Here is an 18,619-nt window from a genome sequence, read left to right as displayed (position 1 = left end):
ATCAATTGCCTACGTGGCGGAGTCTTGAGTATTGGGGGACTGCAATCGAATGATGTGGGCCAATCGTACATGCTGATTGCACTATAAAATTAGAGTTCCCCTATTTTTCTACAACTAAATAATTTTAGGATTATAGAACAAATTTTCTATTAATACTCCCTCCGTTCCTTTATAAGTGTCGTTTTTAGCTTGTGCACAAGGATTAAGGATCTCAATAAATTTTGCTTAATTTTAGAAAAATACATGTGCTTATACTAAAATGCCCTTGCCAATAATTAATGTGAGAGAGTGTTGAAGATAGTTAATAAGGGTAAAATTGATAATTACACAATTAATGCAGTGTTGGAAATGTAAAGTGACAGATAATATGGTACAAAAATAATTTTAAAAAAAGACAGTTATTGTGGAACAGAGGGAGTAATAATTAATACCTACGAGTAAAAACCCAAAGGGCTAAAGCCTAAACCGCTAAAAAAAAAAGGCAACGTGGCCCTTTTCGTAATTATGACCAGCCGTTGAATATTAAATTATTATTATTACCGTTGCTTTTTTGTTTATTTTTTGATTTTTATTACCGTTGTTGTCACCCGCGAAGTTTCTCTTTCCTTTCAATAAGGTTAGGTGTCTCTTTCTTACGGCACCCCTCTTTCTCTCTCATCTTTCTCTCTCTAAAATTCATCTGATTTACCTTTCCATACACAGTCAACATAAATTACTGATATTTCTTCTACAAGCTTCTCTCTGTTTAAGCAGAGAAAACCCCTGTTTTTTGCTTTTCAAGAAACTTCACTCTGCTTTTTTTTTTGGTGATTTCTCATATGGTAATTTCAATTCTCAATTCTCCTGTTAATAATATTGATTTCTTGATTTATGTTTATTTAATCTTCCTTTGTTTTTTCTCAAATGTTTCTTGATGATATGGTTTCTCTGTTTCTGTTTCTTGATTATATAGTATTTTGCAAGAACAATAGTCTGATTAATCAAAATAGTAAAAAAAAAATTCTTGAAATTGTATTTAGATATATTCATCATGATTAATTTTTTTTTTTTAATTTACTTTTATTTCTGTTGTTCTTCAGAAATTTGTGTGGTTTCTTAATACTTTAGGGTTTTCCACTCTCGGAGCAGAGAATTATTTTCGGACATGAGTCCGCTGTTTCATCGAAAACCCGAACAGAGGATTCTTGATGCAACCCGATTAGCCCGCGTAACGGTTCGTGTAGTTTCGAATCTTTTTCGTCATCTTTTGAAATATTTCATGACTTGTCTGAAGAGATTTTTCCTAATGTTTTTTATTTTCGGACAGGCAAATTAAAGTGGATTGAAGTTTAGTTTGTGGGTTTAGGGTTAGTTAATAATTAATATGGCTTATCAAAGAAGGGAGTCGAATAATAATATGCAGCCGCAGAGGCGGATTCTGCGAACTCAGACAGTCGGGAATTTAGGGGAATCGATGATGGATAGTGAGGTGGTCCCCTCTTCTCTAGTTGAGATTGCCCCGATTCTTCGTGTGGCAAACGAGGTCGAGCCTATCAATCCTCGTGTCGCTTACCTTTGTAAGTCCTTATTGTGACTTTCATTTGTCTGAATACTTTAGAATATGGATCGCCGTTTGTATTTTTCGTATATTTTCATTTCATTCGATTCCGTAATCTGGTTTCTTGAGGCCGATTTTCTGCTTTGAACCAATTTTTCTACTTTGCGCTCGAATGGGATTTTTTTAACTCCACAGTAAAATATACATACTATCAAGAAATTTAGACTGGAAATTCTTTCCATAATTCTGTAGTGATACATCTGCATTGTTATTATTATTATTTTTTTGTGCAATTCATATTTGCAGTTGATTTTGCTGATTATTACATCTTTTTTTTAAAATTAATTAATTTATTATTATTATTAATTTTTTTTTCAATGTTGTCTAGCTTCTCTTTGGTTCTGTACTATCTGTTTCATTTCCTGAATGTTGTTTCCAATTATGTCAAAATGAGTCAGCATATATTGGAAAATTGAAATGTATTGTTAGTGAAAACGTCTTCAAGCGTAGTCATTGGGCTTCACCGAATAAAAATCGAGCTGGATTTTTGGTTGTTATTTCTAATTAAAACTGTAATGTAATCTGATTATTTTACTATTCTCACTGTTTTCACATTATTTTGCTTTATCTTTGACTCTTCGATTTCTGGACTATCGTTTCATCTTTTACGGAGTTCCATCTAGTTAGCAAAAAAAAATTAGACATTTACTCGCCGCAGACCACAGTTTGAGATTTCCCTGCTTCGCACGAGAGGAAATTAAATTATAAATAAATTAAGATGCTGTCTGAAATTATAAGCTTTTATATATCTTTTAGTTGACGACTATTTTGGAATCAGGTCGATTCTACGCCTTCGAAAAAGCTCACCGTCTCGATCCAACGTCTAGTGGACGAGGAGTTCGCCAGTTCAAAACTGCCCTTCTTCAGCGCCTCGAACGGGTACATTATATTTCTAACTGTCACCGCCAAAAAAAAAAAATAAACTTTCGACGCGGAGTAATTCGTTTAGACAGACTTCTGACATGAAAAATTATTTGCAAGGAAAACGAGACGACATCGACGGCAAAAAGAGGAAGCGATGCGCGTGAAATGAAGAGCTTCTATCAGCATTACTACAGGAAGTATATCGAGGCTTTGCAAAATGCAGCCGATAAAGCAGACCGGTTAGTTCGTTCAATTTTTCGTCACTAAATTTTTCTCAATTTTAATTTTCTTGAACTTATATTGTTTTTTTATTATTCGATACAGTGCTCGACTTACGAAAGCTTATCAAACAGCCGCCGTGCTGTTTGAGGTCCTAAAGGCCGTTAATTTAACAGAAGCTGTAGAAGTTGACGACGAGGTACTTATAATCCCGAATTTTTTCAACTCACTTCCTTTAATTTTTTTGCCGAAATATTTATCGAACGCTTTTTAACATTATATTCGTATTTGTACGAAGATTCTTGAAAAACACACCAAGGTAACGGAAAAGACTCAGATATACGTGCCGTATAATATACTTCCGCTCGACCCCGAGAGTTCACATCAACCAATCATGAGATACCCGGAGGTCAATTTTTTTTTTCTTCGTAAATTTCGTAATACTATTTTTTTTTTTAAATAAAATAAAATTAATCGGAAGCTTCCGTGTTAATAGATTCAAGCTTCGGTTATTGCGCTTCGTAACACGAGAGGTCTACCATGGCCAAAGGGCCACAAGAAGAAAGTGGACGAAGATATTCTCGACTGGCTTAAGGCTATGTTTGGTTTTCAGGTTTCGATATATATATATATATATATATATATATATATATATATATATATATATATATATATATATATATATATATATATATATATATATATATATATATATATATATATATATATATATATATATATATATATATATATATATAGTTCGAGTGTAAGTATATATATATATCTTAAAATATATTTTTAACAGTTGTTCGAAATTTTCGAGTGCAGAAAGACAGTGTGGCGAACCAAAGAGAACATCTGATTTTATTGCTAGCCAATGTACACATTAGGCAACCGAATCCCGATCAGCAACCCAAGGTATTATTCTTTCTATAATCAATCGAGCTCAAAGTTTTATTACACGGCAGTTCTCTTTATTTTGCTGTCTTTTTTTCAGTTGGACGATCGGGCACTTACGGAAGTCATGACGAAACTTTTCAAAAACTACAAGAAGTGGTGCAAGTATCTTGGTCGAAAGAGTAGCTTATGGTGAGGGAATATTCTCTTTTTGTTTTTGATTTTTTCTTTGCATTATAAGGCCTCGTTTGGTTCTTAAGATAAGATTAAATAATGGAAAAATTACAGTTTTCGTCCCTCAAGTTTGCACCAATTTCACATTTGGTCCCTAATGTTTCAATAATTTAACACTTTTGTCCTTTCCTTCAATTTACCGTTAGTCGGATAGTTAATGCAGTGATTGCTACACCATTTGATTCCGTTAGTACTAACGGAAATGACTAAAAGTGTTTAATTTTTGAAACACGAGGGACCAAATTTATTTTTTGCGAACATGGAGGACCGAATGTGAAATCGGTGCAAACTTGAGGGATGAAAACTGTAATTTTCCGATTAAAATAATGTAACGAAAATCCAATTGTATTAATTTCCGTAAAAGGCAAGATAGGCCATGGTAATAAAATAGTATTTCCGGGTCGACTCGGAAAATTATTGGGTTTACCAAATACGAAAAAACAACGTCCAATTATTTAGATAATTATGGCTAATCTCCCCAACCAAACGAGGCCTAAACATTATTCGTACTAATTGTTCGTCACCACTATATCTCAAAGTCCTTTTTTGTTTTTAATTTAATTTAAAAAAAAAAAAAAGGTTGCCGACCATACAACAGGAAGTTCAGCAAAGAAAATTACTATACATGGGACTGTATCTTCTTATATGGGGAGAAGCTGCAAACTTGCGATTTATGCCGGAATGTCTCTGCTATATATATCATCACGTACGTTCGTTTAATTATCGTCATCTTATTTTCTAGCATCCCTTCTTTTTTTTTTTTTTTTTTATAATAATATTTTTGCAAGCGGATAACTGTTCGTTTTTTTAGATGGCATTCGAGCTGTACGGCATGCTAGCTGGAAGTGTTAGTCCCATGACGGGTGAAAACATCAAACCAGCCTACGGCGGTGAAGAAGAGGTTTTCTTGAGGAAAATAGTTACTCCGATTTACAACGTGATCGCTACGGTGAATATTCCTTAGTGCCCTGGTCCGATTTTTTATTTTATTATTTTTACGACTAATTTGTTCAATGCGTCTCTTAGGAAGCTAGGCATAGCAAAGGCGGGAAATCTAAGCACTCCGAGTGGAGAAACTACGATGATTTGAACGAATACTTCTGGTAATAATTAAATAATAATTTTTTTTCGTTCTCTCTCTTTGTACGTATAATTGAGAAATGTTGCGTTGTGTAACTATTTGTCGTGTGACCGTGTTTTGTAGGTCGGTTAATTGTTTCAAACTAGGTTGGCCGATGCGCGACGAAGCCGACTTTTTCTGCCTTCCCGTAGAAGAGATACGTGCAGACAGAACCGAGGGCAGTGAAACTGTGAAAGGAGATCGATGGATCGGAAAAATCAATTTCGTCGAGACACGTTCGTTTTGGCACATATTTAGGAGTAACGACAGAATGTGGAGCTTCTTCATTTTGTGCCTACAGGTAAACAACCTCGACTGTTTTTCGTCCTTATATTTTAACGGGCAAAATTACGGCCAACCCCTGTGGCCAAATTACGAAAAAACTCCTCTTTGTTTGGGTAATTACAGCCACCCCTCTTTGCAAATATTTTTACATAAAATTTATGTAGCTCGGTTATTTACCGAACCAAATCGTATATTCAGTTCGGTAAACGGTATGAAATGTTGGCGTACTGAAATTTACCGATTTAACATACCTATGGAGGGGTATTTTTGTAAGATAATACATAGTTTAGGGGGTGGCTTTAGGGGTGGCTGTAATTACCCAAACAAGAGGGGGGTTTTCGTAATTTGACCATACCTCAGGGGTTGACCGTAATTTGCCCTATTTTAACTAACCGTAGTATCTAACATATTATATCATATCAATTTTCAATTTATTTTCTTTTCAAGGCAATGATCATAATTGCTTGGAATGGCTCCGGTGATTTAAGCGGTATAATCGACGGAGACGTATTCCAGAAAGTATCGAGCATTTTCATCACAGCAGCCATACTAAAATTCGCACAAGGTAATAATAATACCAAAATACAAAGTTGACAATCTATTCTAAGGCCTCGTTTGGTTGGGGAGATTAGTCATGATTAACTAAATAATTGGACTTTGTTTGATGTTTGGTAACCCTAATAATTTGTCGGGTCGACCCGCAAATATTATGTTATCATGGTTTATCTTGCCTTATCTTGTCTTTTATGGTGTTTTTTATTAGATTGTTTTAATCTTATCTTGGCTAATCTAATCTTGGCAACCAAACGAGGCCTAAGTATTTTAATTGTTAAAAATTGTTATGCAGCGGTTCTCGATATTGTGATGAGCTGGAAAGCAAGAAAGAGCATGTCGTCGCACGTACAGCTCCGATACTTACTAAAGTTCATCTCCGTTTCTGCATGGGTGATTGTATTGCCGGTGACTTACGCGTACAGTTGGAAAAATCCTTCGGGATTTGCGCAAACAATTAAGAACTGGTTTGGCAATAGCAAAGGGTCGCCTTCTTTATTTATAATTGCGGTCTTGATTTACTTATCTCCAAACATGCTCTCCGCCGTGTTGTTTTTGTTCCCGCTTATTCGGAGGTCTCTCGAGCGATCGGACTACAGAATTGTGAGGTTTATGATGTGGTGGTCCCAGGTACGTAATTTTTTTTGTACTATGTTGTCTTGTCGGTATTTTTTGTGACACTTGTCGTTTTGGTATTCGCTGCAGCCTCGGCTATATGTTGGGAGGGGGATGCAAGAGAGCGCGTTTTCTGTTTTCAAGTACACGATGTACTGGGTTCTTCTCCTTACGGCAAAGTTGGCATTTAGCTTTTATATAGAGGTGCCTTCATTTTTTATTTATTTAATTTTTTTAATGTGAGCTGCTTTTTTTTTTTTTTTTTTTTTTTTATGTTAATCCGATTTTATTCATGATTTATGATATAATTGGTTACGGATGCTTTTTTTCTTTTTTTTTGGTTTGATGCAGATAAAGCCTCTAGTTGGTCCGACGAAAGAAATCATGCAGGTTCATATATCAACTTACCAGTGGCACGAGTTCTTCCCTCAAGGTAGTTATATTTTATTAGTCAGTACAGTAGAATCTCGATAAATTAATAACATCATCGCTTAAATAATAGTTTCTTCAGGTCCCGACTCGGTGAAAATGTATTAAATTAATAGTTCGATAATTTAATATTTCGCTAAATTAATAGAATTTTGCTAGTCTCAACTCTATTAATTTATAGAGGTGGTTTAACTGTACTTGTTTAATCTATTACACACATGTCTTAAAAGAGGATGTAAGAAGCAATTACATGTCGATTTTTTCTGTTTGTTTTTGTTTTCAGCGAAAAACAACATTGGAGTAATAATTGCACTCTGGTCTCCGATAATCATCGTAAGTAAAATGTAAATTCTTCGTCGTGATCGATTTCTACGTATTCGTACTCATTCGATTTCGCAATACAATATCTTAATCATGAGTATTTTTCAGGTATATTTCATGGACACTCAGATTTGGTATGCTATTTTCTCCACTATATTTGGAGGTATATACGGAGCATTTCGTCGTCTTGGAGAGGTAGTTTTAACTTTTAGTTATTAAACTTTTTAATTTTCTGTTTTTCGAAAACTCAGAAAATTTCAACTCTGCCATCAGATTCGAACGTTGGGAATGCTAAGGTCTCGTTTTCAGTCATTGCCCGGCGCTTTCAACGCCTGCTTAATTCCAGCAGAAAAAGTAGAAAAACCCAAGGGGCTTAAAGCTACATTTTCCCGAAAATTCGCAGAGGTTTCGATTACGATAATTTTCGCAGTTAATATCTCTTATTTTAAGTTTTCGTATTTATTAATCGGAATTCACCGGCCTTTTGCAGATTAAATCTAATAAGGACAAGGAGGCAGCAAAATTTTCTCAAATGTGGAACAAAATCATCGAAAGTTTCCGAGAGGAGGATCTAATTAATTACAGGCAAAATTGATTTCCCGAAAATTTTGTTGTTTATATTGTTTTATTATTTAAATATTTAATTTAGTTGGAATTAAACAGGGAAATGAACCTATTACTCGTGCCGTATCGAGCTGACCGTGAATTGGACCTTATCCAATGGCCTCCGTTTTTACTAGCTAGCAAGGTGTGAATTCCTTTCGTATAATTTTTTAAGCTCGACAAACGATATATAATAATTGTTTATACAGTTAAACCCCGGGACTAACAAAATTCTATTAATTAAGCGAAATATTAAATTATCGAACTAATAATTTTAGTAGGTTTTTACCGAATCGGGACCAGAAGAAACTATTATTTAAGCTCGGTTATTAATTTATCAAGTATTAATTTATCGAGGTTCTACTATATATATATATATAGCTTCCGATAGCACTGGACATGGCGAAAGATAGCAACGGGAGGGATACGGAGCTGAACAAGAGATTGAACGCCGACGTATATATGGGCTGCGCGATTCGCGAGTGCTACGCTTTGTGTAAAAACATCATCAACTTCTTGGTTCTCGGAGAACGTGAAGAGCTGTACGTAAATTAAAAAAAATCGATTTTTTTTTTTCATTTTCATCTTTTGTATCGCGGAAACTGATTTCTGTTCGTGTTTATGATTTTATAAGTGTGATAAACGAGATCTTTTCGAAAGTTGATCATCACATAGAGCAGGGTGATCTGTTGGTTGAATTTAATATGAGCGCTCTGCCTAGCCTGTACGTGCAGTTTGTGCAGCTGATCGAATATCTGGTAAAAATTATTTTTTCGCACTCGTTTTTTTGCAAATGCTATTATTGCGCCACGTGTTTGTTGTGATTGTAAGAATAATGCAGATGGAAAATAAAAAAGAGGACAAGGATAAAGTTGTAATTGTCTTGCTTAACATGCTCGAGGTTGTCACTAGAGACATATTGGACGACACCGTTCCTAGGTAAACGACGAGGCGCAGCTATTTTTAATGTCAAATGCTTAATGTCGAAATCACTCTTTACCGACTCGTTGTTTTTTTTTTTGTTTTTTTTTTGTTTTTTGTAGTTTGCAAGAGTCGAGCCACGGTGGGTCGTACGGAATGCATCAAGGCATGATGCCTCTCGATCAACAGTATCAGTACTTCGGGACACTTCATTTTCCCGTAACCGAAGAAACAGAGGCGTGGAAAGAGAAGGTAAAGTTAAATAGGAAGTGTCACTTTCGATAGTTACCTGGATTTATTTTATTTTAATGTCCTAAAGAAAAGGTGGTTTTTTATTTATTATTATTATTATTTTTTTTTATCAGATTAGACGGCTTCATCTGTTGCTTACAGTGAAGGAATCTGCTATGGATGTTCCGTCGAATTTAGAAGCGAGGAGACGAATGTCATTTTTCTCGAATTCATTGTTCATGGACATGCCTGTAGCTCCCAAAGTTCGCAATATGATCTCCTTTTCGTAAGCCTCTTTTAAAAAAATAAAATTATTTTATCGAATTATTTTATTTAGAGCAAATTACGGCCACCCCCGAGGTATGCTCAAATTACGAAAATACCCCTCCTATTTGGATAATTACAACCACCCCTTTAACTATGTATCGTCTTACAGAAAAACCTATACTTCGGTAGGTAAATTTGACACCATAAGGGTGGACGTGTAAGACAGTACATAGTTCAGGTACATAGTTGAGGGGTGGTTGTAATTATCCAAACATGAGGGGCTTTTTCGTAATTTGAGCATACCTCGGGGGTGGCCGTAATTTACCCTTTTACTTATCTATTGCACAATTGAGCATGAAGTAAATTTCATATATTTGTGCGTGTAGCATCTTAACTCCTTACTATGACGAAGAGGTACTCTTCTCGATTGATTTGCTCGAACAGCCGAACGAAGACGGTGTTTCCATATTATTCTATCTACAAAAGATTTTCCCAGGTTTTTTTTTTGAAATTTTTAATGTCGACCGACGTAGTGAAATGACTTTAGTAACCCTCTAATACGGACAAGTATTTCCTAAATCGAGCAGATGAATGGGAGAACTTTCTCGAACGGGTCGGTTGCAGTAGCGAAGAGGATCTCAAGGGAAATACGAGATTAGAAGAGGAGCTACGTTTATGGGCGTCCTATAGAGGACAAACATTGACCAAAACCGGTAGTTAATTCTGTTATTTATTTTTTATTATTTTAAAACCGGCAGTTAATTCTGTTATGTTCATAGTCGTTTTTTCTTCGGTGGTGTACAGTACGTGGCATGATGTACAATCGTCAAGCATTGGAGCTTCAGGCTTTTCTCGATATGGCAAAGGAAGAAGGTTGCTCGAGGAATTTATTTATTTATTTTTACCGACGACATAATAATTTATTCATTAAATATGCTCGCCGCAGATTTAATGAAAGGCTACAAGGCTGCTGCCGAAATGAATACCGACGAACAAGTGAAAATTGAGGGTTCGTTATTAACACAATGTCAAGCTGTGGCAGATATGAAATTTACGTACGTGGTATCTTGCCAACAATACGGAATCCAGAAAAGATCCGGCGATCGCCGTGCCACCGATATTTTGAGACTCATGACGAAGTACGATTTTTTTATTTTATTTTATTTTTATTTTTATTTTTATTATTAGTTTTTTTAAATCTTGAATATGCGAGAGCTTTGTTTCGATAATACTATGATCAGGTATCCATCTGTTCGAGTAGCTTATGTTGACGAGGTTGAAGAAGTTGAAGAAAGAGGTAGAGATAAAAATCGAGATACAGCCGTTAAAAAGGTCGAGAAAGTGTATTATTCAGCCCTCGTAAAGGCCGCACCGAAATCGGTTGACTCGTCTGAGCCAGATCAGAAGTTAGATCAGGTAAAAATCCTCAATGCTTAGTTGTTTAGTCGGATAAAATATTGTCTTCGTTCGACATTTGGTTATTGTCATTTCCAGGTTATTTATCGGATAAAACTTCCCGGGCCCGCCATATTAGGCGAGGGAAAACCGGAGAATCAAAACCACGCCATAATCTTTACACGTGGCGAAGGCTTGCAAACAATTGATATGAACCAGGTATTTTAAGTTGGCGTGTGCGAGAAAACGGATTATTACCGAAACTGTATGATTAAACGTTTTCGTTTTTCAGGACAACTATATGGAAGAAGCCTTCAAAATGAGAAACTTGTTGCAAGAGTTTCTTAAAAAGCACGGTGTGAGGAAACCGACTATTCTCGGGCTTAGAGAGCACATATTTACCGGAAGGTATGGCTGGCAACTCCGAGAACCCGAATTAGAAACTTGTTTCATCGTTGCGTTCTTGATTTTGAAATTTAATAGTTTTTTTTTAACTATTTAATCTCTGTTTATTTAGTGTCTCTTCGCTTGCCTGGTTTATGTCGAATCAAGAGAATAGTTTCGTGACGATTGGCCAAAGGTTGCTCGCGAATCCATTGAAGTAAGTTTTTGAATCAGATTTTTATTAGAAGTGTTCAGGATTAGAAATTATAAATTACGGCCACCCCTGAGGTAAGGTCAAATTACGAAAAAAACCCCTCATGTTTGGATAATTGCAACCTCCTCTAAACTATGAATCTTCTTACGCGTCCACCCTTGCAGTGTCAAATTTAGTTGAATCTTCTAGCTTATGTGCAATATTCTTCAGTTTCTACTAGTTTTTACTCCATTCGAGCTCCATATTTTGAAACAAAATGATCATAGAATGTGTCTCGTGGCTTGTAAAAATCCAATTGTGGTGCATCAGAAACTGTATTTTTGCACAAAACGAGTATAAATTAGAGAACTGGATTAGATTCTATATTAGATTATGTTGAATTTGACCATAAGGTGGACGTGTAAAAAGATTTATAGTTGAGGGGTGGTTGTAGTAAACCAAAAAAAAGTTCTTTTTTTTTTTTTTTTTTTTTTTTTCATAATATCAGGGGTGACCGTAGTTTACCCAAGAATAAATTACACAATCTTGTAAAATCACAATTAACGGTTCCAATGGTTTTGTGGTATTTCAGGGTTCGATTCCATTATGGCCACCCCGATGTATTCGACCGACTATTTCACCTGACAAGAGGCGGCGTCAGCAAAGCGTCTAAAATCATCAACTTAAGCGAGGACATCTTTGCAGGCATCGTATTCTATTCTCTTACACCAAACACCAAACTCTCGAATTTTTTCAAAATTAATTTTGTTTCAGCATTTCTCACGCGTGTTTATTAACAACGTCCGTTTAAAAAGGTTTCAATTCCACGCTTCGCGGAGGCAACGTGACACATCACGAATACATACAAGTGGGCAAAGGAAGAGACGTAGGCCTCAACCAAATCTCGCTCTTCGAGGCGAAGATCGGCTGCGGCAACGGCGAACAAGCCTTGAGCCGTGATATTTACCGTTTAGGCCATCGCTTCGACTTTTTCCGCATGTTGTCGTGTTACTTCACTACAGTCGGCTTCTACTTCAGCACTTTGGTAATTTTTTTACTCGAAAACAAACTCCCGATCTTTTCGAAGTGTTTGCTTGTATCTCACGAAATCTTTTTTTTTTTTTTTTTTTTTTTTTTTTTTCGACAGCTAACTGTGCTAACGGTGTACGTATTTCTCTACGGCCGTCTCTACCTCGTACTAAGCGGCCTCGAAGAAGGGTTAAACAGTCATCCCGCAATACGAGACAACAAGCCTCTTCAAGTAGCTCTCGCCTCTCAATCATTCGTCCAAATCGGGCTACTAATGGCGTTGCCTATGATGATGGAGATCGGTCTCGAACGAGGCTTCCGTAACGCGTTAACCGATTTCGTACTAATGCAGCTCCAGCTCGCTCCCGTATTCTTCACGTTCTCTCTCGGCACAAGAACGCATTATTTCGGACGAACCCTGCTTCACGGCGGCGCTCGATACCGAGGCACGGGGCGTGGATTCGTCGTGTTCCACGCGAAATTCGCCGATAATTACCGATTGTATTCTCGGAGCCATTTTGTGAAGGGGATCGAACTGATGATTCTGCTTCTCGTTTATCATATATTCGGACACGCGTACAGAGGTGTTCTTGCGTACGTGTTTATTACTGTATCGATATGGTTTCTTGTGGGCACGTGGCTTTTCGCCCCGTTTTTCTTCAATCCGTCGGGGTACGAGTGGCAGAAGATATTGGATGATTGGACGGATTGGAACAAGTGGATGAATAATCGAGGAGGAATCGGTGTGCCACCGGAAAAGAGTTGGGAATCTTGGTGGGAGAAAGAACAAGAGCATTTATCGCATTCGGGTACACGTGGCATTATTTTCGAGATGTTGCTGTCTGTGCGGTTTTTTATATATCAGTTCGGGCTGGTTTATCACCTTAGCTTTATCAACAAAAACAAGAGCTTTTTGGTGAGATTTTCGATTTTTTTCCCTTGTTTTCTTGATTTCGATTATTTTATTATATTTATCGGTGTTTGTTTTATTCGGGCGCAGGTGTATGGTATTTCGTGGTTAGTGATCTTTGCAGTCCTGCTACTTATGAAGGTAAGAACTGCCGTTGAGTTGCATTAGTACTGGACGGATTGAATCCGAATTACCGCTTTCGGAAGAAAAAAATCAACTTTTTTCAGAAACGAAAAATTAATTTCAATTCCGTTCCCAAAAAAAAAAAAAGAAAAAAAAGAAAAATCGGAAATCGGAATATCAGAAATTGGAATGAAAAAGCTTGTTCTAAAATCGGATTTTGTTTTTTGGGATTTTTGAAATATTTTCAAAATTAAAAATAGAATAGAATATCGAAATCTAGTATGCCATTTCCAATTCCGTTCCAAAAAAAAATTGAGAAAAAATGAAAATTGAAACTTTTGGAATTCGAAGCCCCCCTAATTGTGCTGGAGTTGTGCAGGTGATTTCTGCTGGAAGGAGGCAATTCAGTGCTGATTTCCAGATCGTGTTTCGATTCATCGAGGTCTTTATTTTTCTCTCGTTTGTTTCGATTCTGATCACCCTAATAGTTCTTCTCAACATGACATTTCTCGATGTCATTGTCGCCATACTCGCATTCATGCCAACCGGATGGGGAATGCTTTTGGTACGTATAATTTCTCTTTATTTTTATATTTTTTCTTCCCCGCCAAAAATAATGAACTTGTATTAAATTAAAAAAAACTAAAAACAGATGGCGCAAGCTTTGAAGCCTCTAGTAGTTCGGGCCGGAATATGGGGGTCGGTTCGGGCCCTTGCACGAGGCTATGAGTTTATAATCGGAATGTTGTTGTTCATTCCGGTGGCTTTCTTGGCTTGGTTCCCTTTTGTTTCGGAGTTCCAAACTCGAATGTTGTTTAATCAAGCTTTTAGCAGAGGTTTGCAAATATCTCGAATTCTTGGTGGGCCCAAGAAGGATCGCTCGTCCAGCAACAAAGAGTAGTAGAAGGCGTGTTCGATGAATAATACTTTTATGCTGCTTAATCATATTTACTGTATATATACGTGTGTATATAAGTTAATTGACTGTTGTGTAGTTTGCATATGTCATAAATAGGATATATATTTTGCAGCTAGTTTTATGTATATATATATCGGTAAATTCCACTTTCCCCCTTGAACAAAAAGTCAAAACCCCTTGTACTGTTGTTTGGTATCACTTTACTTTCTTCTACTCTCGACTGCATCGATTTGTGCCCCTGCACTTGAAAAATTGTCTCAATGTGGTTCTCGCTAGTTGTCAGATATTTGACCTTATCACTGTTTGATCTAGTTATGAAAATTAAAAAAAACCCACCTCTCTCAGTTTAAATAATTATTAAAAAAACAAAATGGTGTTCATATATCGGATATTTATATCTATATATTTCTCTATATCCGATATAGATATAGACATATCTATATATCTCTCTCTCTGATCACCTGGAGTTGGTTAGCATGCGCATCTATCGGATATATTATGAAGAAAGTAAAAAGGATGGAAATACAGTTATAGGGGTTTTTAGTTGTGATATGGCGGGGAAACTACAGTTTTTGTCTCTAGGCTCAAATATGGAAATATTTGGATCCAAAACAACGAAAGATGGATATTCTATTTTTTTCGGGTATAAAATTTACCTTGGGGTGTTCATTCGGTCGGTAAACAGATCGAACCGAACCCAACGAAGCTTGATCGGAAATTTGGAATGAGAAACTTGTTCCAAAATTTTAAAATTTCGGACCGGAATCAGCGGAATTCATGAATTTTCATTTTTAGTCATCGGCCTACAATATAAAAAAAAAACATCATAATATCATCAGTATTATAGTTTGTAAGTGTAATTTCCGAAAAAAAAATATTGGAATTTTCAGAAATTAAAATCGGATGGTAAATCAAAATCTAATATTTATTGTATAATAAATAATAGAGTAAACTGCAAAAACTACCCCTGTGTAATCTCGAAATAGCAAAAACCCCCCTGTGATAAATAAACTAGCAAAAACCTCCCCCGTGAAATTATTTAAATAGCAAAAACCCCCCTATGGAACTATTTGAGGGTTGACTTGATATAAAAAGACACAAATACCCCTGGAGTCTTGCAATTAATAAATTCTTATATTTTATAAATATTTTAATTATTTTATTTAAAAAATAATCAATTTAGTTGTTTACTATTTTTTTTTAATTTCTAAACAAACATATTAAAAATAATAAATATACATAAAATATGTATATATATAAATACATTTTGAGGGACAATTTTGTCATTTCAAGTCTAAAAAATCAGCTAGGGGGGATTTTGCCTTTGACTAAATTTCACAGGGGGGTTTTTGCTAGTTTATTTATCACAGGGGGGTTTTCGCTATTTCAAGATAACACAGGGGTAGTATTTGCAGTTTACTCTAAATAATACCCTTCCAGAAAAAAATGGAAAAATCGGAACAATTTTTTTAGCAGGTTTTACTTTTACTACAAAAAATAGTTCCAAGGCTTAATACAAATAAAAAATAAGTGAATTTCACTTTGATGCTAAAAAATTGAAGTTAAAACATCAAATCGGACATATATAGATATGGTTGATTATATGTCACATGCATCACCCCATCAAATCCGAAGGTTTTGAATGATGTCATCATAATCGTCATCTTCTTGATCGGACGAATAATCAGAAACAACATACGATTCCATCTCTTCGTATTTCGACAACAAGCATTTGAGATGGGCGACATATTCGCACGCTTCACAATAGTACAACCACGAAACCTGATTTTCGTTACATATGTAACACGGAATCTTAACTAGTTGACTATCGTCGCTTGTTCCGATATTCTTGAACGAAGGTGGTTCGAAAACTAGCTCGAGACCATGCGGGTGCTCGTCTCCGTACGAAAAAGTCTCAGGCAAGATCGCGCAGCGCAAGTGGAGACGAAACTCGCAGTGGGCCCCACATCCGAAGACGAAGGCTTTACCGTGGGTCCCACACGCATTGCAAGTGTACGAATGTGGAGGCGTTGGATCGAGGGTTAATGGATGAGAGGGGTGCGATGGGTGGTCCATTGACCGAGGAACATGAAAGCAGTTCTCGTGGAGGAAGAATTGGCAAGGCGGGCACCCGATGAACGGCTCCGTGAGGAGCTGTTCGCAGGCGTTGCATTTGACTTCTTCGTCTTCGTCTAGTTCGATGGGTATCATTATGTGCTCGTGGCTGAAATGGTACTTGCCTTCGTGCTTCATTATTGCTCTCTCTCTCTCTCTCTCTCTCTCTCTCTCTGATTAGTTGAGTTTTAATGGTTGATGGTATTAATCAGCAAATGTATATGGGTGTTTTAGGTGGGTGGAATGGGGTTATTATATTAGTAGGGTAAATTACAACCACCCCTGAGGTATAATCAATTTACGAAAAAACCCCTCTTGTTTGGATAATTACATCTACCCTCGGCTATAATTTTTTCTTACATCTCCATCCTTATGGCGTCAAATTCAACATAATCATCTAGATTTCGTGAAATGTGCTCTAGTTTGTACTCGTTTTGTGTAAAAATACAGTTTCTGATGCACCATAATCTGATATATACAAGCTTAAAAACACATATTATGATCATCTTGCTTTAAAATGTGGAGTTCGAATAGGATAAAACGGGTACAAAAGTGATAGTAATCCATATAATGTCGAAAATTCCACGAAATTTGAAACCGCAAGAGTGGACGTGTAAAAAGATTTATAGTTGAGGGGTGGTTGTAATTACCTAAACAAGAGGTTTTTTTTTTTGTAATTTGACCATATCTCAGGGGGTGATTGTAATTTACCCTATATTAGTATTGCTTATGATTAAGGGGGTATGGTGATTAGATAACTCGATAATTAATTCTGATTCATGCTACACTCGGTGAAATATACATCAGATAGATCTTTAAAGTTCATGTATTATAAGCTGTGACCAATATTTGTACTTTTGTTTGTGTGTGGATGAAAAATGAATTAATGATTATATATTCGGTTTTACTTCAGTTTGGCGTAACAAATTAAAGAAGAAATAATAAAAAAAATTAGAAGACTAAAACCTAATCAAACATGTATAGCAGTTTCTCTGGTGGGTATAAATGATTTTTTTAATGGGGCATGCTAAATCCTACACTAAAATTTACTAAATCACACACATAAATTAAAAAAAAAATCTCTCTCTAACTTTTTTCTATAATATTTTTTTCCAAGTCACTCAAAATTTGTTAATCTTTCACGTGAATAATCATAAAAATTGAGTTTAGGTTTATTTAATACTTTTCAATTTCTTTATGCTTTTTTAATATTTAAATTCATATTAATTCGAATTTTTTTCTCAAATTCCAACTTTATTTTAGTTTGAACACATGAAGATTTTTCTCAAATTCGAACTTGGAATGATATGGACGTTTTTAGTGTGTGATTTTGTGAAAAAATTAGGGAAAAAGAAGAAAAGTGGGGAAGGAAAAAATGAGATTTTCGAGAGAGAAAAAATTTCAAATGTATGTATGATTTGGTAAAATTGGTGTGGGATTTAGCATATCAGTTTTTTAATAAGATCATTGATCTGTAATCTGATCAATGCTGCCCTTCTGACCGAATTTATGATGCCAATTTGACCCAGTTATGTATAATAACAACTTGACCAACTGCCCAAAATCAATGTTGACATGTCTAGGCATATTTTGTTTTGGAAAGATATTATATTAAAATTACAATTTTATTAAATGTTATCTGTAAATTACACCTACATCCCTAAGGTATGCTAAAATAACTTTAAGGTTTTTGTGGTATTGGTAACTATAGCCACACCCTTGAAACAATTACTGGAGTCAAGATTTCATGTCTCGGGGACCGATATGCACCAGATTTGTTTCCCGGGAGGCTGTTAATGCTACCATAGACGTAAATTTATAAATCTTATATAAAATAATAAAGACTTAAGAAATGTTTGGAGAGTCATGTCACCCCCTAACTCTATGTTGTCTACACCACTGCCTGAAACGACTAATAATCCGTTAGAACCATAACGAAATAACTTATCCAACGCATTATTCCGTCAGGGTTTCTAACAATGTATCAGAGAGACGATTATAATTACCGATACTACAGAGACCTTAAAGTTATTTTAGCATACCTCAAGGGTGTAGCTGTAATTTACCCTAAATGTTATTTGAATTTTGGATTTTGTTATACTTATATTAAACGTCGTTGACCTTGAGAGATATATAGACCAACTAATTAAGATGGTATTTGCCAAAAAAAAAAAAAAATTGAAAAAGGATTACGAGCTTTTTTTGGCTCATAATATGTTTTTGAATATTTGTAAATATATTTTGCTTTCTCTTAAAATTAGTTGAGATTAGTTTCAATAGGGTGTGACTAATTAAAGAAGGAAAAAACAATTTAATCTGTAGAAAATACGTCTCACTTTTGTTATATAAGACGGTTTATAGACAAATCACGTATCATACCACAAGTTATCAACTAA

At 35.6% G+C, this 18,619-nt stretch overlaps 2 protein-coding genes across 3 annotated transcripts; one reads left to right on the top strand and one right to left on the bottom strand.

The window, feature by feature from the left end:
• The first annotated feature begins 556 nt into the window (after nt 1–556).
• LOC105969489 (callose synthase 2) lies at nt 557–14,183 on the top strand. Of its 2 annotated transcripts, none has more exons than XM_012994241.2 (42): nt 557–821; nt 1,080–1,213; nt 1,307–1,556; nt 2,376–2,476; nt 2,579–2,700; nt 2,786–2,879; nt 2,979–3,089; nt 3,177–3,293; nt 3,509–3,598; nt 3,678–3,769; nt 4,391–4,517; nt 4,623–4,760; nt 4,838–4,914; nt 5,016–5,232; nt 5,664–5,781; nt 6,064–6,398; nt 6,474–6,587; nt 6,735–6,816; nt 7,096–7,145; nt 7,242–7,328; nt 7,407–7,538; nt 7,624–7,718; nt 7,797–7,881; nt 8,118–8,278; nt 8,371–8,494; nt 8,578–8,675; nt 8,780–8,909; nt 9,023–9,174; nt 9,542–9,651; nt 9,743–9,868; nt 9,960–10,028; nt 10,102–10,294; nt 10,397–10,571; nt 10,650–10,769; nt 10,843–10,958; nt 11,068–11,151; nt 11,720–11,832; nt 11,943–12,172; nt 12,275–13,072; nt 13,157–13,207; nt 13,569–13,754; nt 13,842–14,183. In XM_012994241.2, exons 3-42 carry the CDS (start codon nt 1,364–1,366, stop codon nt 14,088–14,090), a joined length of 5,862 nt encoding a protein of 1,953 aa, XP_012849695.2. In that variant the 5' UTR covers nt 557–821; nt 1,080–1,213; nt 1,307–1,363; the 3' UTR covers nt 14,091–14,183. The 2 variants fall into 2 exon arrangements, with proteins under 2 accessions (XP_012849695.2, XP_012849696.2); XM_012994242.2 differs by having other exon boundaries at nt 615–821; nt 1,108–1,213.
• A 1,548-nt stretch (nt 14,184–15,731) lies between these two features.
• On the bottom strand, nt 15,732–16,361 carry LOC105969469 (protein VACUOLELESS GAMETOPHYTES). The gene has a single exon (XM_012994221.2). It carries the CDS (start codon nt 16,359–16,361, stop codon nt 15,732–15,734), a length of 630 nt encoding a protein of 209 aa, XP_012849675.2.
• Between the last annotated feature and the right edge of the window lie 2,258 nt (nt 16,362–18,619).

This window comes from Erythranthe guttata, chromosome 2 (genome assembly GCF_056151865.1).
Source record: "Erythranthe guttata isolate IM_541 chromosome 2, IM_541, whole genome shotgun sequence".
Taxonomy (NCBI): domain Eukaryota; kingdom Viridiplantae; phylum Streptophyta; class Magnoliopsida; order Lamiales; family Phrymaceae; genus Erythranthe; species Erythranthe guttata.
The sequence above is the reverse complement of the archived record's forward strand: the minus strand, read 5'-3'. Positions and strand labels throughout refer to the sequence as shown.